The sequence below is a fragment of the Chanodichthys erythropterus genome, chromosome 11 (genome assembly GCF_024489055.1).
Source record: "Chanodichthys erythropterus isolate Z2021 chromosome 11, ASM2448905v1, whole genome shotgun sequence".
NCBI classification, from domain to species: Eukaryota; Metazoa; Chordata; class Actinopteri; order Cypriniformes; family Xenocyprididae; genus Chanodichthys; species Chanodichthys erythropterus.
This window is the reverse complement of record NC_090231.1, coordinates 49,845,729-49,867,126: the sequence shown is the minus strand read 5'-3', so window position 1 is coordinate 49,867,126 and position 21,398 is coordinate 49,845,729. Positions and strand designations below refer to the sequence as shown.

The 21,398-nt window shown below is 37.1% G+C and overlaps 1 protein-coding gene across 8 annotated transcripts in view; it reads left to right on the top strand.

Annotated features, from left to right (window-relative positions):
• The first annotated feature begins 332 nt into the window (after positions 1–332).
• LOC137030024 (probable E3 ubiquitin-protein ligase HECTD4) overlaps positions 333–21,398 on the top strand; it is a 91,895-nt gene continuing 70,829 nt past the window's right edge. For 4 of the 8 annotated variants that reach the window (XM_067399966.1, XM_067399963.1, XM_067399965.1 and 1 more), the window contains exons 1-10: positions 333–770; positions 5,580–6,178; positions 7,845–7,934; positions 8,219–8,346; positions 12,452–12,560; positions 13,743–13,881; positions 15,379–15,549; positions 17,714–17,906; positions 19,786–19,944; positions 20,344–20,457. In XM_067399966.1, coding sequence (XP_067256067.1) covers positions 624–770; positions 5,580–6,178; positions 7,845–7,934; positions 8,219–8,346; positions 12,452–12,560; positions 13,743–13,881; positions 15,379–15,549; positions 17,714–17,906; positions 19,786–19,944; positions 20,344–20,457 — 1,849 coding nt within the window. In that variant the 5' untranslated portion in view covers positions 333–623. Of the gene's footprint in view, positions 771–5,579; positions 6,179–7,844; positions 7,935–8,218; positions 8,347–12,451; positions 12,561–13,742; positions 13,882–15,378; positions 15,550–17,713; positions 17,907–19,782; positions 19,945–20,343; positions 20,458–21,398 lie in introns of all 8 variants that reach the window. The other 4 variants (XM_067399960.1, XM_067399964.1, XM_067399958.1 and 1 more) reach the window with 1 other exon arrangement.

Sequence of the window (21,398 nt, the reverse complement as noted above, 5' to 3'; positions counted from 1 at the left end):
GTGCCCTAGTGTACATAAAAAACGACGTAGAGCCTACTAAGGGCTTCATACAAAAAAAATAATGATAAGAAATAATGATATACACGGATACATCATTCATATACTGCAATATTCCATAAAAAAAGGAGAATTGTAAATTTCGCGTTCATTGAGAGGGGAGTTTTAAAAATAATTGTAAATTTTAAATAATTGAAGGCACCTCAGGAAATCCAATGTTTATCTTACAGGCTACTCAAACTGAACTGGTTTAGTATGGTGTCTGACTGACAGCTGGAAAGGTTTATGCGACTGAACCGCCGTTAATTCCGTTGCAGTCAGCGCTCAGTCTCGAATTAGTTACACGAGAATATCAATTCAGGAACTGCGTAATTGTCTCAAGTTAGGAAACACAGCGAAATTTGTGCCTGTGTCACGCCCACCTTTCCGATAACAGTGGACTGGAGCCTATTGGACTGGCGAATCGATCTGCGGCGTTCAAGCGAGGCCTCGCATGGGCGTCGTACCGTGATCGCGCGCTCAGTGATGATGCAGGATATCTGTCGCCGGCTCAAGCTGAATCTGATCCCGTCGTACGTTGAATTTGATGTTTGACCACTTTGCATTTTTCCTCGGAGGAGAAAGAGATGGGATCAGGTGCTGTGGATTCTTCCCAGTGGCTGTCAGTGAAGGAAGAGACTATTTTCCTTCATGATGGACTAATTCGGGTCACGGACCTGGCAGAGCTGCCCAGTGAAATCGGAGTGTCTGAACAAGGAGAATCCGAGCAGGAGGTGTGCATTTATTATATTTGTTTAATTCAGAGGAACCTCTATATTGTTAGATGTGAACTTGATTAGCTTAACACTAAAGTTAACTAACTCGGCTGGGTAATGTTCGGCCAAAACAGGCTTGTCAGATAGCACTATGCTAATAATAATATGTTGTTGTTGTATTTCTTCAAGTAAATGAAGCACGTAATTGTTTTAACAAGTGTTAAATCATTTATCGTGTCATTCTATTGATGTTAGTCCGTGTAAACATGCGAGGTGTGTTATCAAGCCCGCTATGTGAGAAGTATCAGATATTATTGCTAAATATAGATGTTAGCGGCCAGTCGATTTACGTTGATGTTAACGAAGCTTATTAACCCTGCCTTCAGGTTGTTATTGCACATTTCTGTGTCGTATATTGTGACAGGTACACAGTTCCTGCTTGTCTCTTATGTTTGACGCGTTAGCATAGCTTCGACAGGCTAGTAGGAGGAGTTGAATCTCTCACTGTCGTGTGGCAGGCAGCTATTGACCTGTCCGTAGGATTCATGTTACAATTCTAACGCAGGACGTCAAAATACTTGTTAAATACAACCTATAGTTAGGCCTATAATAGCAACATTTCGCACTACGATAGGGGTTTTTGTTGCTCACTGTTATAGTCACACAAATGTTGTCCTGCCCAATGTCATTTCATCAATAAGTCATTTATTAAAGTAATCAAAAAATAGCCGTGTTAAATTGCGATTATAGCCGTATAGGCACGGCTAAAGGGCGTTGTGTTCCAATTCGCATACTATCCACCCTAAGTAGTATCCGAGATTAGAATTACTGTGTCCCAGATAGTGTGCTGTAACGAAGAATACCAGGATGGTTTACTATTTATGGTGGATTTTGTGTGGGCAAAGGAAGGAAACCTCGGCGTCTGTATCATATTTAGTGTATCATATATTGGAGAAGGTATTATTGTAATTTGAGTCACTAGTTGTGTCCCAAATGGCGCACTGTACACTATGCACTGTATCACAGGGGTTTTAAATCTTTTAGATGCCACACATCCCTAAATTTGATCACCCTCATGTGAGGGACCCCATAATAATAATAATTTAAAAAGCAGTTATATAGTTTATTGGAAAAAGACCCAATTTATACTTGTATATTGTATATTTGGAAAGTTACATTATTATGTTTTCCTTTATCATTATATAGCTGTACTGTTACATGTATTATTTGTTCATTTATTTACTCATTTCTCTAATCTCTTCAAAGATCAGAGGAAAATGGTTTTAATATAAAAATAGATGTAAATCTAATTATTATAATAAAGTTACAGAAATTGACATTGTTGCAGTTTTATTTTGATTTCTAATGACCTCCATTCCACTGCATACTTTTCCGATGGTTTTCTATGTAAACACATGCTTGTCTGGTGTGTTTGAACGTTGTGATTGCATCTTTTACGGTATCTTGTGAATGACAGTGTCCTAAAAACATGGCACTCAAGTTAAAAGAAGTTAAACAAACAAACAAAAACGCATCTATAGACCTTGCGCTTTTTTCCATTCCACCAACCTGTATCTTGTGTTTTTAACAGCAAAAGTATTCTGTGTGAACTGGCCCTTATACTTTTGTAAAAATGCAAGATTTACAGAGCTTTATTGATTTTCACAATTGAACTGATTCTCAATTCTTTGCACTTTAAAATGAACGTCTAGATTGCTATTCAGTAGTCCCTATGTAACAGACAACATAATTTAATGGTGCAATATGTAATAATTTTGCAGTAAAATATCCCAAAACTACTAGGCCAGTGTTATGTATGTTGTTCACTTGAGTACTTACAATATCTCGAATGTTTCCAACTATTTGTAAATCTTGAGAAAATTTTAACCAAGGCTCCGGGACGTGTGAGGAGTCGCCTGTCAATTGTCATACCCGCGTTACCCTCAGTTTCCGTTTTATTTTGTAGAAACCATGGAAACGCCAAAGGCGCTTTAAAATATTACACATTCTAAAAGATAAGGGAACAACTGTTTATAGACAGAAAACTAAATATTGTTATATAGCTCAACACGTTTAGTCTTATTGTTTAAATCTAATTTTCTTGATTTTTTTTTTTTATTTATTTATTTTTTTTTTTTATGAGTACCATGCTTTACCATGCCTCAGAGAAAATCATTATTTTGTCAAGTAGCTAACATAGCATAATCAGATGCAGCTTTATTTTTAGTAACATTAATACAGCATTTTCTCCATCATACAATACGCTTTTAAATTTAATTGCATGCCATTTATCAACACAAGCCATCCAGAATTTAATATGATATTCTAAAACTGATCTATCTTACTGCAGTGTGCAACAAGTGTCTCATAGCAGCCACCGAGTAAACGCACAGAGTAACGTTATAACATAATTTTCAACACACTCAAATGTATCTAATATGATAAACAGAGCTGTGTTACCTCATACTCATGACCAGAAAAGCGGAAATGGCGCCGGCGACTGTGTCATAATAAAAGTTCCGCTGCTCATGAGGCGTGTGTTTCGCAGTCGCTCCAGCGGCCTCGTTCAGCTAACACAACACTCGGTCCTGCTCTGCTTCATACTACAGTAACGTTAATAATCGCATCCATGAACATGATTTCTGCCTGAGTCCTATCCCGATTATTTTCCATCGGCTGTGATGTGAAGACCACATGTCCCAAGATTCCGCGCTCAAACTTGGAGTCATCAAGCTACACCTTTGTTTTGAATAGGCCTCTAGTGACCCCTGCGGACAGAACATTTTACATATTGCACCTTTAATTGTTGCGCTTCTAATTAAGTTGTATAAAACAATAAACCGAACATCTGAATTTAAATGGTGTCACAATGTGAACAAACTGTGAAAGTTGAATGATATACGTTTCGCTACAGACTTACTTTCTGCTTATTATAGATGATATATTATGTGATATTATATAGATGTTTCTGCAATGTGTCAAAAATGCCCTTCTACCATCACAATTTGGCAACTTATGTATCAACATAATTTTATTTAAGCATTATTTATTAATTTTTTTTTACTCAGGTTAGTTTGTTTGTGTTTGTTTGCTTTTTACAGCACTGAAAGCAAAACTACAAAGCACTTTAATACAGGCTGTGCTCATCTGAGAAACAACCCCTTTCTATTCCTTTAGATCCATCTGGTTGTTTTGCCTCCTGTTTGTTGCCATCTTGCTGTTTCAGTGTTTGCCATACAATTGCCATTGTGAACTTACAGTCTGTTGTATGCCTTTATTTTGATCACATCCAGCTTGCTGAATGCCAGTTTCAAATGTTTTCAAAATGTCTGTCTGTTGACTCTACAAGTGAAATTCTACAGGTAGGATAACACGAGGGTAGCAACAGTGAATCTCGCCATATGGCCAAAAGTTCACTTTGGTGGCATTGATGAGTTTGAAGTTTTGATGTATGTAAACAATGCAAACTACAAGATTAGAAAGGGAGATATATTGTGCAATTTCCCTATATGCAACATAGACTTTTTCAAGATGTCAGAACACACACAAAAAAAGCGTTTCTGAAAAATGTCTACACAATGTATAGATTATTTTTAATAAATTAGGAGAAATCGTGATCACTATTAATTATGCAGCCCAGTTTTGTGGTGCACATTACTGAAAGTAATGAGTCAGATGTTTATTCAGGAACAGCATAAACAACTGACTCATTACTTTCAGTGATGTCCATCTTGAAATGAAGAAAGTTTTGTTTACTAGAGGTTCTTGAAGGTTAAGCCAGTGTCTTTACTAAATGGTAGTAACACGTTTTCCTACTTATACATGTCAAACACACTGAGCAAATTACTTGAGGAATTATAGTGTAATATCTGGATTAATTATGCATGTATATTGAATATTTATTTTCAGTATGCCATGGAAAGCTATCCACAACCTAAACTTGGGCTAATGGAGAAGCTTCAGAATATATAAAGATTTTTATATGGGCTTAGAGGGATAGTTCAACCAAAAATCATTTACTCACCCTCAAGCTGTTCCAAACCTGTATAAATTTCTTTCTTCTGCTGAACACAAAAGAAGATATTTGAAGAATGTTGATAACCAAACAGGTAATGGGCCCCATTGACGTCCACAGTATATATTTTTTCCATACTATGGAAGTCAGTAGGGCCCATCAACTGTTTGGCCCATATTCTTCAAAATATCTTCTTTTGTGTTCAACAGAAGAAAGAAATTCATACAGGTTAGGAACAGCTTGAGGGTATGGAAGCTTGTTTCCGCCATGAAATTAAAAAAAAAAAAAAAGCTAATTGCGACTTCTCACAATTCTGATTTTTTTTTTTCTCACAAATTCAAGATATAAAGCCAGAATTGTAAGATATAAAGTCAGAATTGCGTGATTAACCTCGCAATTGTGAGGAAAAAAAATCTGAATTGTAACTTCATATCTCACAATTCTGACTTTATCATTTGCAATTGTGAGTTTGAATCTCGCAATTCTAACAATTGTAAGAAGCAAAATCGCAATTGGGAGGAAAAAAGTCAGAATTGTGAGAAGTCGCAATTACCTTTTTTATTTTTTTTATTTCGTGGTGGAAACAAACTTCTATATAAGGGTGAGTAAGTGATGACAGAATTTAAATTTTTTGGTGAACTATCCCTTTTCCTTAAGTTTTTCCTAAAAATTCACCAAATGTTAGATACAGTAGTTTGGGTTCATAGTATACCTGGGGTCTAATTAGACAGCAGTGAAGCAAATAACTCATTTAGATTATCATGGGCCAAAATAAGCTTCAACAACTAGTATGAAATTCTTTCTTCTTGCAGATCTTGACGTTTGAGACCAAGAACCCAGTGGAGTTGGCCGAGCGTCTGCGAGCAGTCTGTGGAAACCAGAGCAACGCTTACGCAAGACTATTGGAGTACCGTCTCAATGCACTGCGCGGTCTGTGGGGGGCACAGCGACAGCTGGCCCTGGAGGAGCAGCAGGAGCATGAAGGAGTCATCCCAGGGAGCGGCGGAGGGGCTGACGAGGAGGCGCTGGCCCTTCTTAAGCGACAGGGCTTCCTGCAACCTCAACATCACCACCATCCTCACCACTCTCAGATGCCCACCGGCACTGATCAGGCACCGTTTACCTCAAGGGTCGGCCTCCTGTTGGTCTTTCCGCTACTGCAGTCACAAACACGGCACGACCCTGCACTCTGTGGCGTCACTGCCGAGGTCTTGCTCGCGTGTTTGCGTGACTGCCAGCCTCTGAGCCTAGGCAAGGAGCCTGCAGACTGCCTAAATGGCCTGGAGAGGTTGCTTTGCTCCTGGCTGGAGGAGAGGAGTGAGCCAGAGGTTATAGCACAGGCGAGGCCACTACTTACCCAACAACAGAGACAGAACGCAGCTGCTGCACTAGTGGCTCTATCGTGTGCAAGGTGAGCGCAGCACAATGGCTATTCCTTTTCGGCTTTTAGCCTTTATTATTTTTTATTATTTAGGTAAATGTAATTGGCCAACACCGTGTCTACACCAGACGCAACTTTTGTCGCATCGCATCGCATCGCAACCGCTAAAAGCTGTCTACGCTGAACGCAACAAACCGTTGCAAAGCACTTGGACTACTTCAGAAATAGAACGGGGAATCTGTTTACTGTTGGGAATTTTGTTGCATCGTGCCACATCCAGCCTAGATAATATCACTGAGTATAATGGGTTCTATTGTCTTTTGACGTATCGCATCGCGCAGCTTGCGTCTGGTGTAGACCCATTGTAAGAGTCTTTGCTGCAAATCAGGTCAAAAGCTGGAGTGGATTAAAGCCAAGACAAGACACTAGAGGCAAAACCAATGTTTTTTTCATGCACTTGTCAGTTTTGACATTTTAGTTTATTTTGCTTCCAGTCTTATTTCAGACTAGTGGAAAGAAAGCATCCGAAATGCATGTTTAAATGTTTATTACATTTCATCTACTTGCATTTATAGATTTCAGTTACAATACATATCTTTAAAGGCTGTGAATTTTTTTTTTTCCTTTTTTTTTTTTTTTTTTCCTTCCTCTCCTCTCATGCAGTGAGTCAGAAATCTCCACTTCAGCTGCACTTGCATACACCAAACTTTACAGTTTTATTCCTATCTATGTTCTGAAGGTTTTATAGAGGGCTTGTTAATATAGAATTCACCTGATATAACATTTTATTCCTAAAAAACGTGACTTTTTTTTTTTTTTTTCTGGCTGTTGATGGTATTTTCTGATTTATGGAGTGTTAAAAAGAGATATCTAAATTTCCTCAATAAAAATCTTTAAAGGTGCTCTAAGTGATCCTGGGTGGAGTAACTTTCTGTTGACGTTCAAAGCGTTGTCAAACAAAACAGATGCTAGCTAGACCCTCCCTCCTCCTCCTCCTCCCCCTCCCCTCCGTGCATCCTGACACAGTCATGAACACGCTTTTAAAATCATTCTTGTCGGTTATTGGCTGGTGCATGTTTTTTATGATTCGTGGTCCAGGCTGCACCAGTTTGTTTTTATTGCCGTTTTCGGAGCTTGTGACGACTACAGAGACCGCATTTTTTACAGTGTGTTCAGGGGACACAGGTAGCTTGCGGATAGTGAGGAGATATTTGCTGTATGTGACAAAAAATGTTTTGGCCTAAAAACGCGTGACATCAATTACTGCACCTTTAACTCTTCTTGTATGTGAACAAAATTAAACAAGGATTTTTTTTTTTTTTTTTTTTTAAACCTGGCTTTATGTAATGTTCAGATTTCTATTCTGGAAACATAGCATTTCAGAAAACAATTGTCTTTATGTACTGTGATTAATCAGCTGGACACATTATGGTGATTTATGTTAGTTAAATTGTTAAGTATGGTGCTCTCGATGTAGTTTTGGCTCTGTTTCCGAATCAATCACAAGTTGTAAGCTGAGACACATTGTTCTTTACAATTCGTACTAAAGTGTCTCAATGCATATCCTTCAGACACTTTTCACCTGATATGTCTAGGGGAGAGTCTCTCTTGATTTCCTCACTACATACATCTTTATGTCAGTCAAAATAAAGACGGAAAGGAAACTTAAAACAATTTCTGTTGTATCTGCTTGCAGGGGCTCCCTCAAAACGTTCATTCATACTGTCCACCTGCTGCAGAAACAGACAGACTTGGGTCAACTTCCAGTGGCTGATGTTCTCTATAGGTGAGATGTGTCATAAAATTACTATTTAAAGACGTACAGTATTAAACTACTATTGTTAACTGTATCACATTTCATATTCAACTGAATGGCACAGATTAAATGGGGTGGGAATTATTTTTTACCGATTAATTCTCCAATTCAGAATATTAAAATGATACACATTTATAGTAGACAACTGTGTAAAATACATCAACAACTCTTTTAGACCCTTCACAAATGTAAACCGTATAGGATTAAAAGAGTTTTAAACTTTAAGTAGTTTAATTTAATTCACTCTATTGCAGACTGCTGCTTCTTGAGGGAGGTCCAGGCTCACCCTCCTGTTTGCTAGGGGGGAAACACAGTGTGTCATGGGGCTTCGAGGACATGTTGCCCACTCCAGAAAGCAGCGCCACTGGACCAGAGAGTAAAGGTGAGTCTATGACAAAGGTTTCTACATGCATGAAGAAAGATTGTAACAAAATTGAAAGCACACAATTCTGCTTTGGAATGAATAAAATTACTCAAAAACTGACACAAAAACACAGCATTTATGAGATTTTTTTCTTTCTTTCAAGTTTCAAAATCCTTAAAAATGGGTGTCCAAATTCAGTCCTAGAGGGCCACTGTCCTGCAGAGTTTAGCTCCAACTTGCCTCAACACATCTGCCTGCAGGTTTCTAGTATGCCTAATAAGACCTTGATTATTTGATGCAGGTGTGTTTAATTGTGGTTATAGCTAAACTCTGCAGGACAGTGGCCCTCCAGGAACAGGATTGGACACCCCTGTCCTACAACATACAGTATCCGAGTACAACCCGCTGATCCCTGCTCTTTTGCAACTCTCAGCCTTTGCTGTCATTTGCCTCTTCAAACCCTAGTGCCCTAGGATTTCTGTGACATGAAAAATGCAGATGGAACATATAACCATGGAATTTACTGTATAGCATGGAAAGTCTTGGAATTTGGCAACATTTTTGATAAATAAATCAAAAGTAGGGCTGTATACTTAAAGTATTAGTCCACTTTCAAATAAAATTTTCCTGATAATTTACTCGCCCCCATGTCATCCAAGATGTCCATGTCCTTCTTTCTTCAGTCGAAAAGAAACTAAGGTTTTTGATGAAAACATTCCAGGATTATTCTCCTTATAGTGGACTTCAGTGGTCTCCAAACGGTTGGTCAAAATTACAGTTTCAGTGCAGCTTCAAAGGGCTTTAAACAACACCACACATCGAAAAATATACAACTGTATATGCTTTATAAACACAAAATATTGCCTTGCACGTGCTTCCGCTTTCCGTATTCTTCAAAAAGCTTATGCTGTATGTCCTATGCCTTCCCTATTCAACTTACGGAATGAACGTGGCGCCAGTTCCGTTTTTGTCACAATGCATAATGATAAACATCTGAAGGTCTAAAGTCTTCTTGAATGTCCAATAGTGGTGCAACGGATCATCATTGATCCGTGATCCGTTCGGATCAATATCTTCGGTTCGGCACACACGTGATCCGCGGATTGATTTATGAAAAAAAAAGTTGTGCGCATATTCAGTCCACACACAGCGTGGTGATGGCGAGCGGAGGAACGGAGGAGCTTGCCCCGCGTCATTTAAACCCCCTGTATGGGAGCATTTTGGCTTCCCTGTCAAATATAATGATGAAGGAAAGAGGTTAGTGGATAAAACCATGACAGTGTGTAGTCACTGTGGCACAAGAAAGCCATATCACAGTGGAAACACATCAAGCATGGCCACGCATTTGAAGCGACATCACACCGGTGTTTCACTGACAGGAGTGAAAACGAAGGCTGCTCAACAACCGCTTATCACCGCAGCATTTAAGCAGCCCCTTGTTGCACAATCAGACCGGGCTAAAGCCATCACAAACGCTATCGGTGTGTTTATAGGTGCAGACATGAGGCCATATTCGGTTGTGCAAAACGAGGGCTTTAAATACATGCTGAAAGTGCTTGAGCCACATTACAACATCCCGTCGCGCACCCACTTCAGCGAAAATATTGTGCCAGATCTTTATGAGCAGGAGAAGAAAAAAGTTGTGGATGAACTATCCCGAGCCTCCTCTGTTGCGCTCACGACAGACGGGTGGACGTCCAGGGGAACGGAGAGCTATGTGACGATAACCGCTCACTTCATCACATTTTATATATTTTTTATATATTTATATATTTTAATTTAATAATTTAAAAGTGTTAATAAACAAAAAGACAAAACTTATGTTTATTTGTCTTGTCTTTGTTTTTGCTGACCCGAAAAATGATCCGATCCGTTGCACCCCTAATGTCCAAACTGGCAAGCCTTAAAACACATACAGTTGACAGTTTAGTGAAGACGCAAGTGAAAGTGATCTCACATTGGGGCTCGCCGTATGGACGCTGTCTCTGTGTTTGAGTTTGCCTCCGTGTTGCTTCCATGCCGCTGGCTGGACCGGGCGGAGTCATGTGACTACACATGCGGTAGTATGTTTTTAAGGGGGAAGTATTAACAGGATTAAAATACAAAATAACCGAATGGGAAAATTATGAAAAAATAAATTTCGTTAAAAATACGAAAGTCAGTTTTTCTCTGACAATGGGATCCTTCAGCAGCTTATGCAAAGATGTTTTTCCACAGCCAGTAACAACACAGCATCTGTGTGGCATCGCAATCTTGTTATTATCACAATCTTATTGTAAACAACCTACTTTAGATGCACTTGCTGCTCATCGACTGAACACCAGTTGGAGGGGACAACAATGCGATAATGTAAAAGTAGTTGTTGTTGTTGTTGTTTTGCTCCAGAGGCAGTCATATGCAAATGATTGTGCCCCTGTGATGTCACATGCCACCTCTGTTTCAAACTAAGCTTTTTTTTTATAGTTTGATTATATAAATTGTTTTTTTTATTGAGGACGAGGATGTTTTAAGTTATGGAACTTAAGATATGGAACTTAACAGGATGTAATAATGATACAAAGACCTCTTATATGGCAAAAGACCAAGGAAAATTTGATTTCTCATGTCATTACCCATTTAAAGACTGCTTTTGAAATCAGATGTCTGCATGTCCCAGTGTGGTCTACTACACAAAATCAAGCACTTGTGACGCTCGTGGTGTTTTCAGCGTCTGCCGTCTCACTATATGAGAACATGAACACATGAACTTCATCTCGAGCTGTTCTGAGTCACTTCACCAGCATTTCACCATTTCATTTGAGAAATGAAATCGTCAGATTAGGGCTGGGTGATAAAATTATCATAATTATCGCAATATATTTTAGCTTGATAAAATTATATCTAAAGTTCGATAAGTGTTCGATATAATGTTTATGCACTATGCAAATAATATTGCGCATGTGTGTTACGGACTGTCGCACTGGTGGTAATAACTGTATTAGAAACATAAATGGCCAATGCGCCAAAAGCAGAACGACACAGAGCAGCTTGTTTTAACCTCATGACACATGGAACATTTATCATTTCGGCTCAAAACACAGCGCGAGCTTAGAGCGAATGCGTTTACATGATGTCCATCTCAGTCACGCGACCACTATACAGCGCTGTGAGATCTAGTGCAGAGTTCTCTCATATATAAACCACAAATCAAATGCCTTGTGATTTTTAACTAGTTTTAAGCCAGATGAAACAGCGCTGACATTCTCAAGAAGGCTTTCAATCTTGAAAGATGTTGGCAAGTTGCCAATATTTACCATGATTTACTGTAGTAACGCTAACTGAAACCATGAGATTGTGACAGAAATGTGGGATATTCATATCAAATTCTATTATATTATTAATGTAGACATGCCCAACCTCATGTCATTCCAAACCCGCAAGACCTTTGTTCATCTTCGGAGCGCAAATTAAGATATTTTTGATGAAATCCAAGAGTTTTTTTATTTTATTTTTTATCTCACATAGAAGGCAATGAAATTACCACACTCAAGGTCCAAAGAAATTGTAAAGACATTGTTAAAATAGTCAACATGACTACAGTGGTTTAACCTTAATGAAGCGACGAGAATACTTTTTGTGTGCTAAAACAAAACAAAAATAACTTTATTCAACAATTTTTCTGTCATCTACCCCATTGACACAGTGCAGTGCAGAGCTTCCGTGTTTACGTCAGAACGCCAACTCTGTATTGGACAGCTCCTGCGTCAGCATCACACGTATGCGTCATGGTGCTCACATAAACAGCGTCGGCCAATACTGAGTCGCCGTTCAGACGTAAACACGGAAGCTCTGCGCAGTGTTCACTGCGTCAACTGCATAACAGACTGACAGGGAAGAGGAAAAATGGTTGAATAAAGTTCTTATTTTTGTTTTGTTAAGGTTTAATAAATTATTAAATTGTCTAATCAGTTGAAACTTTAACATCATTTTTTATTTTTTTTATTTATTAAAATTCAATCAATCCATTAAAATGGAATCTGGAAATATTTAAACATAAAACACATAATTTAGAAAACAATAAAATTTGAATTTATGAAAAAATAAAACTTATTTCATAAGGCCCTAAAACATCTTTTTCTCTCAGATACAGACCTGGGACGCAGCCTGGCTACAGATGGTTTCTATCTCTACACAACAAACTCTTTTGGGAAGGGATTAAGCAAGCTGGGCTCAGGGCAGCATGGGACGCTGAGGTAACTCTAAAACTACATAACTACCACTTAACCTCCTACCCTGCTTTTCTGTTTGTACCAGTAACGTCCAGGCTACTATTGTGCTCTTTCTACAGCTTTTGCTTTGTCCTGAGGTCTTTCTCATTTCTGCTCTGTGAGCAACTATATTTGTTAGATGTTTGAACCAAATGAAATTTTCCTGTGTCAATGAACTTTGTTTCATTCCTCTCTTAAATGTCAGCTTCTTGCACTTCCTCAGTCTCATAAAGAAACATCTTGGACACATTTCAACCAAAAGTTAAAAAAATAAAAAATCATATTTTGCATAAAGGATATTTTCAACATAATAGGGGAGACCGGGGATGTTTGTAAAGGGGTGTTAGTTGTAACACCATCAGTTTTACCGCTTAGAAATTTACAGGGATGAAATCACTAATTTTATGAACACCATTCTTCTGAAGTCACAGTGGAAGTTGTTAGTTTCTGTGTACAAATATATATTGGTGCTGTCAATAGAAAAACAACAACAAATTTTTCTGTAATTAATCATGATTAAAAACATTGTTTTTAATATTTTTATATTGTAATAATTTCAGTTACTCTCCAAATTAATGTAGAAACAACTTAAATACAGTATATTTGTAAATATTTTCATAAAATATATAATATATAAATAGTTTAATGGTATATTTTTAATGAATGAAGGCCAGTATTACTGATACTAATACAGGTACCGATGTTTTAAACATTAATTATAGACATTCAACATTACAGTATAACTGAAAACTATCAATTTAAAAATGTATTAGTCTTTAAAAAATAACCCCCCGGTTTTACAGACAAGGCTCAAGCTAGTCCTAGACTAAAAGGCATGTTTGAGCTGTTCTAAGTGAAAGCAACTTGCACTGACATATCTTAAAATATGTCAATGCCATTGTTTTGTCTCAAGATACACACTAGTCATTTTTTTTTTATTTTTTTTTTATGTTTATAAAAGCTACTTAATTGCCTTAATCCTGACTTAATCTAAGTCTTGTCTGTGAAACTGGGCCAACAACTTTTAATTTAAGTAAACTTAAAACAATCTTCACATAAACCCATTATAATAAATTTACCTGTGTCCTTACTTCCTGCAAAGTAATTATATAAGAAATTAGAAATAGACTTTAAGCTAAAACATTTGTTCTTTGGCCTTCCTCACAGGGGTTTTGTGTATTGTCGGAATGAGGAAATGGAAGCAGGGTGGGTGGCACACAGTAGTGGCTTTTTGCTCCACCGTCCTGCCTCTTTTGACACAAAGCCTCATCAGCTGTGCCAGGTCATTGACCCCTTCACGCTACAGGTACGGCCTCTCCATGACAATTGATCATCCTTCACATTGCACTTTCAAGTTTACATTGCAATTGTTACAAGTATCACAATAACAGTGCCATGAGAATGTATTCTGATATTTCTAATCAGAATTGTTAGTAGGTGTCTTATTTCTAAGTATGTTGTAAAATGAAACTGTTGTATCAGCTGTGGAAGTGGTTGTCATATTACGGATGCATTATGAATTTTGGAATATTAAACACTTTTCATTTCTCACTTGATTTTTCAGCATTTTGGCAAAAGAAAATGTGTACTGAATGTCAACTTTTTTTGCTCATACATTTAAGAGAAATATTTTTATTTTTTTATTTTTTTTAATTTGTATACTCCTTTGGGCTGGAGTCTGACCAACATTTGACATTTATTCCCAGAATGCTCTGATGTTAATTTTGTAAAGTGTAAGTTTGTTAATTTTGGACTTTCACAACATAATTTGATATTTTAGGTTATTCCTGAATTTTATTGGTGTATATATGCACTGCCCTCCAAAAGTTAGGAAACACCCCTGGCAAAGTGTGGTTTTGGACGATTTCAGCATAAATCCTTATAATTTTTTTTTTGGTGCAAATACATTAAAGTAACTTGACATTATCATTGAAGACCAGCAATAATAATTTTCATTTTGATTACATAATAATGGCAATATATACATGTCAAAGTCAGACTTGCCCCTTTGCCAGGTGTGATGCCTGGTTTAAACTTGGCCCAGGTTTGTAAAAGATATTTGGGTCAGCACACCTTAATAGCTTTGATTGCCAATTAAGTTTAGAATACCATTAACCAATTAGAACCCAGTTTAGGTCAGATAGCTGCTAATGGTGGATATTTTGATGAATCAAAAATTTTAGTTTTTTTCTACGTATAAACTGTTTATGTAATAAAATATGTTTTCGTAGTTTGTGTTGTCCTTTATCAGTGCAAAATTATCACAAATTAAAAAGGATTCATGCCAATATTGTCCAAAAATACACTTTTCGAGGGTGTTTCCAAACGTTTGGAGGGCAGTGTATCTATAAAACATTTTGACAAATTAAAATTATTTTTCCTTTTGTTTGGAGGTTCATAATGAATAGGACAGGCCAAAATGGTGGAAATTTGGCTTGTGTCCTCTGACATCTAAATGTTACAAAACATGGTACACAATTAGCCATCGATAACACTTTATTTTACAGTGTCCTTGTTACACATTACATGTAGTTACCATAGTAATTACTATAAATTGTGCATAATTCATGCAACTAACCACACCCTAATCCAAACCCTAAACCTACAGTAAATGCATGTAGTTAACTGTTATCACTCAGTACTTAAATATATAATTACACTGTAACATGGACACCTTAAAACAAAGTGTTACCTAGACATCTTGGTAAAAAAATTGCAATACATATATGACATGTTCTGTTATTGAAATGTATCAAATTTGCTTTATTTGTGGAAGCTTCTAATTCTCCTTTCTCTGTTGAAGGTTTCACAAGTAGTAGCAATGCCCCATCATCATTTCCCAGTGGGCAGCTGCCTGACTACCCTCCGTCTGTGTTCTGATGGTACCTACCTCTACTGGGTTTGGTCACCTGTCAGCATCAATGAGAAAACACAAAAAGGCCACTCTGTCTTCATGGATGTCTTCCAGCTAACGGTATTAACTTGAGAATGAGTCAGGGTTTTTCCTGGGTCAAAAATGGTCTTTTTCGGTTGTGGCCGGTGAACACGGTCATCCACTCACAGTACAAAGTACTCTACCCCTGTGAACTGCAAGCCCAGTACTGACAATAAATCCAAAATAAATGCAAAGAAACAGCTTGTAATATTACCTTATCCTATTTATTCATGAAATGAAAATAATCACTGTAGGAACAGATCATAAAACAGTGCGCTTACACAAGGTACACAAGGCTGCACTCTTGCAAAAACTCCTGTTATAATCAATGAAGCTGTCTATACTGCAATGGATCTCTAATTGACATAATTTATACATTTTTGGTTATAATGAAAGGATTCGCAAGAATGCAGAACTTGAAAATGGATTCTGACTAACTTAGACATATCTGTTGAGCATGTGAACGCAATGGCCAATCAGATGTGTTTGTGATTGGCTACAAAGCTCAGCGCTGCAAAAACACGTTGTAAATGGAAACCTTTGATGCTCTTCACAGAGCTTACACAAACACAGGAGCATTTTAAAGCAGCCGACTATCAGTGGGTATCCGTACTGCAAAACGGCAGGTAACATCACATTAAATAATCAGATTAACCTTTGGCAAGACAAAGATAAATTTTTGCGGCCGGCAAAATATTTTCAATGCACAAAAACACCTGTGTGTATGTGAAGATTTTTGTATGTTTTTGCATGTAATGACTGGTATCCCTTGTGAAAAAGAAGTACATATTAACAGACTTTTTGTACTTATGGATATAATATACTTTAAAAGAATATAAGTGTGAACTGAATGTAATGTTTTTAATGTTTAATTGCAATTAAATGAAAATGCATTATAGTTTGAATTTATACTTAAAGGATTAGTTCACTTCAGAATTAAAATTTCCTGATAATTTACTCACCCCCATGTCATCCAAGGTGTTTATGTCTTTCTTTCTTCAATCAAAAAGAAATTAAGGTTTATGAGGAAAACATTCCAGGATTTTTCTCCATATAGTGGACTTCACTGGGGTACAACGGGTTGAAGGTCCAAATTAGTTTCAGTGCAGCTTCAAAGTGCTCTACACAATCCCCGCCGAGGAATAGGGATCTTATCTGTCGAAATGATCTGTCATTTTCTAACAAAAAAAAAAAAAAAATATATAATTTAACCACAAATGCTCATCTTGCACTGCTCTGCATTGCACCCCACACATTATGTAATCATGTTAGCAAGATCATGCATGATGTAGGCAGAAGTACCAATCCAGTGTCTACAAAGCGAATGTGCAAAGACTAAGCCAATGCTCTTTACAAAAAAAAGGTAAAACAACGATGCTGGGCGATTTTGAAGTTGGAGGAGAAAATTAGATTGATTTTTTCGCCTACGTGACCTTTCCACGTGATTATGCCATGCTTGGCAGATTGCAGAGCAGTGCAAGTGCATTTGTGGTTAAAAAGTATATAATTTTTCTTTCTTTGGTCATTTTCTTAAAAAAAAAAAAAAAAATCGTTTTGATAAGACCCTTATTCCTCGTTCAGGACTGTGTAGAGCCCTTTGAAGCTGCAGTGAAACTGCAATTTGGACCTTCAACCCGTTGTACCCAGGAGAAAAATCCTGGAATGTTTTCCTGAAAAACCTTAATTCCTTTTCGACTGAAGAAAGAAAGGCATAAACATCTTTGAAGACATGGGGGTGAGTAAATTATCAGGAAATTTTAATTCTGAAGTGAACAAATCCTTTAATACAGTTAGTCGAACTTTACAGTGCTTTTTTTGACACTCATGTTTTTAAATATTTTTGTAATTACACATTTGTAATAATAAAGTACTTTACTGTGCTTTAGTATTTTAGTCAACGCATCAAAATAAGTGTACTTCTTTAAAGCACAACAAAGTATTATTAAAACGTACTTTAAAGTCAAACTTTTAATTTGACATCATTACAAAGTGCACTGAATTGTTTTAAACAGTCATGAAAGTGTACTTTCTTAAAGTACGGTTTATTTTTTTAAATTATTATACTTTTAAGATTTGAAGTGATCTTCAATACTGTTAAGTGCACTTCTTTTTCACAAGGGAATTATAATAAATGTAGCAAGTAAAGAAGTGTTCACTGAACCTGCACTTCACAAGCTTCCATTATCTGTTTTTGTTTTTGCAGACTGAGTCTGGTCTGTGTGTGGCTAGTCCTATACAAGATCGAGTAATCCTGTCGAGAAAGGAAGGCGAGTCATCTAAGTGTTTGAATGAGCTGCTCCTGAGCCGCATGTCTCGTTTCCGTGCCTCCCACTCCTCCACACTGGCTGCCCTCACCGGCTCTGCCATCACCAACCCCGTCAAAGAGGAACAGTCGGGTAATGCTGCTGTATGTTGTTTGTGCCTCGGCTGTTCCCAACACAGTTGTCCCAAGTTATCCCCAAGCGACAACTTTTTTTGGCTTAGTTTCTATATTAATGGCCGCTTTATGAAAAAGAAGTCCACTTAATTGTATTAAATGTGCACTTGTTTTCAAGACAAGTCTTAAAAGTATATTATTACAGAACTGTACTCGCAGATAATATAATATTAATAAAATAAACAAGACCTCACTTTTATGGCTGTTTTACCCAAAAATTAAAATTCTGTCATTTATTCACCGTCATGTTGTTCCAAACCCTTAAGACTTTAGTTCATCTTCAGAACACAAATGTTTCATCAAATATTTTTGATGAAATCAGAGGGATTTCAGTCCCTCCATCGACAGTCCATACAACTACCACTTTGACACTTCAAAAGGTTCATAAAGAGATTATAAAACTAATCCATTTAATTTGAATAGGTTAGTCCAAATTTTCTGAAGAGACTCGATCACTTTATATGATGAACAGATTGAATTTAGGCTTTTATTCACATATAAGCACTGATCAGTGAACATAAGCAGAAGCTCAGCTGAACATGCTTGACACGTGAAAACAAACCTCTTGCGGAAGCTCAAATGTGCTGCGTAACACACAAATTAACTTTATTGGATCTCGCATGTCAAGCAACCGTAACTACTGTGTGTGTTGATGAATGTTTATATGTGAATAAAAGCATAAATTAAATATGTTCATCATATAAAGCAATCATGTCTCTTCAGAAAAAATTTGGACTGAAACTGCTCTATTCATATGAATTAGTTTTACGATCTTTTTGTAAAATTCTTGAAGAGTCAAAGTGGTAGTTGCATAGCTGTCAATGGAGGGGCAGAAAGCTCTCAGATTTCATTAAAAATCTCTTCATTTGTGTTACAAAGATGAACGAAAGTCTTGCGGGTTTAGAGCGACATGAGGGTGAGTAATTAATGGCAGAACTTTCATTTTTAGATAAACTAACCCTTTAACACAGTTAAGTAAACTTTTTAAAAGTGCACTTTGTAATAAAACCAAATTTAAAAGTTTTACTTTAAAATTCATTTTAAATCATTTATGTTTTGATAATTATTTGTTGTGCTTTAAAAAAAAGTACACTTATTTTGATATGTTGACTTAAGCACAATAAAGTACTTAATTAACTCTAGTGTGTTGTTCAATATTTCACTTGACGTTCTAAATTGCAACTTCATCATTAATTACAAATACATTTAAATACATGACAAGTTCCAATAGAAATCTGTATATAAGTACTGTGGCAACTTCAAGATGTTTGGAAACTGTGTACAAGTGTAGATAATTGGTGCTGTGTTAAAGGCATGGTTCGTACGGTCATGAAAAACCTGGAAAAGTCATGGAATTTGAAAATAGCAATTTTCTAGGCTTGGAAAAGTTTTGGAAAATCATGGAGATTTATTTCATAAATATCTGTGTAATTGAATATATGTCTAATTGATAATGTTTGATACACAAATGGGACGGCACAATGGCTCGCCATGCAAGAAGGTCCCCGGTTCGAGCCCCTGCTGAGCCAGAAGTCCTTTCTGTGTGAAGTTTGCATGTTCTCCCCCTGTCAGTGTGGGTTTCCTCTCGTGGTGTTCCGGTTTCCCCAACACAGTCCAAAGACATGCAGTTTAGGTAGACTGGACATGCCAAACTGGCTGTGTGAGTGTGTGTGGATAATTCCAATGAAAGTGGCCCCTGCAAAAATGGGACCAACGCTAGGAAAATATATATTGGATAAACAAGTGATAATACTTGGCATAATTCATCAATATAGTTTAACTCACAGCGTTGAACTTGGTCTCTTTTTTTTTTTCTTTTTTTTTTCTTGCCCTAGTAGTCAACACAAGTTGTGGCTTGTCTATAAAAACACTGAGGAAGACACCGATGTACGTGTGTGGAACATACCTAGTGATGCTGGCACCCACTCCAGGTGTAGCTGGTAGCTCTGCCACCCGCTCGCTGTTTGGAGGTTCCAGTGGCCTTTCTTCTCTTAAGAGTAAGTCATCATTTCTTATTCTGAGGGGAAAGATCTTTATACCCTAAACAAACATTTTAACATTTTAATTTAGCATTGTTTTATACTAAACTCTGTCATAGATGGTGTCCGAAAGGTGATTTATCATTTAACTTTTATTTACACTGTTACCTAATCAGACATAAAGTAAAGGGATGCTTCACCCTAAAATTAAAGGTCTCTCATTGTTTATGCACCCTCATGATGTTCCAAACCCATATGACTTTCTTATTTCTGTGAAACAAAAATGAAAATCATTTAGTAAACTTTAAAAAGCAACCAGGAGTGTCAGTGACAAATTATATGCAATCCAGGAGCTTTTATTTGACATTCTCAATGTCTTGTTAACATTTTCAGTAACTCCCTTGTGCTTTTTCCTAGTCTTGGCATCTAGTTTGGTGTTTAACCTGGCTGATGGTCAGTTTAGCAATCGTGCAGACCTCGTAGATGCTCCAGGAAGCTCTCTGGGTCGTGGGGCTCAGGTTGCAGGACTGGGTAAGAATCAGACATTTCCACACATCAAACCCCTTTCACAATAAACACAATGCATAAAGCAAAACAAATCTCAGACAGAATGGTCTGTATTCACCAAGAGTGAAATGCAGAGGCATTGGGCTTAAGTAATTTTAATACATTGTTGCAATTTTCTTACTACTAAAATAAAATGAAACCTAGCACATGTGCACATGTTCAGTTTTCCCTTTTGGAAAATGGATCAAAAATGTTAGACTCATCCGGTTCATCTTGGGCAATATAAATAGCAAATATCAAATCATGTTTCATCATATATCTTCAGTTGTGCTAAACTAAAATCTATTGGCCGTTTATTTTTGTCTTCAAACCATTATTGAGATACAATCATTAAAACTGTAACTTCGCCGATTTTCAACCCGCTTTGTATTGTTACAATGTAGTATATTTAAACAAAAAATGTTTACTTGTTCTCCGTGTAACCTGGACAGAGAAATTTACATTTATTTGTGAGCAAATGTCCACCGAATGATGCAAAACGGCTTTCTGTCTGTATTTACGATTCTTTGTAGCCTTTAGCCATACACTAGATCCTTTAATGGAAACCAAAACTAACACTACCGCTAAACATTTACTCTTTAAATTCCTTCACCTGAGAACAATACAGGTTGACATCATTATGACTAAAAGCCTGCTAAGAAATATTTTCAGATTAAAGCAAAGCGGATTTGACGCTTTTCAAGCGTGTCCATAGCAGCCTGGTGGGAGTGTCCTTGGACAGCAACATGCCCAGTGCATTATGGGTGTTGACGTTTTTCAACCTATGTAGCAAAAGGGAAGACGACAGTCTTTTTTTTTCTCTGATTTCTCAATTTTAAAAAATGTTTCACCTATCTACTGTATAGCCATCCAAGTTTTATTGAAAGCCCATTTTGCCAGCGAAGTACCGCTTTAAATAGTAAAGT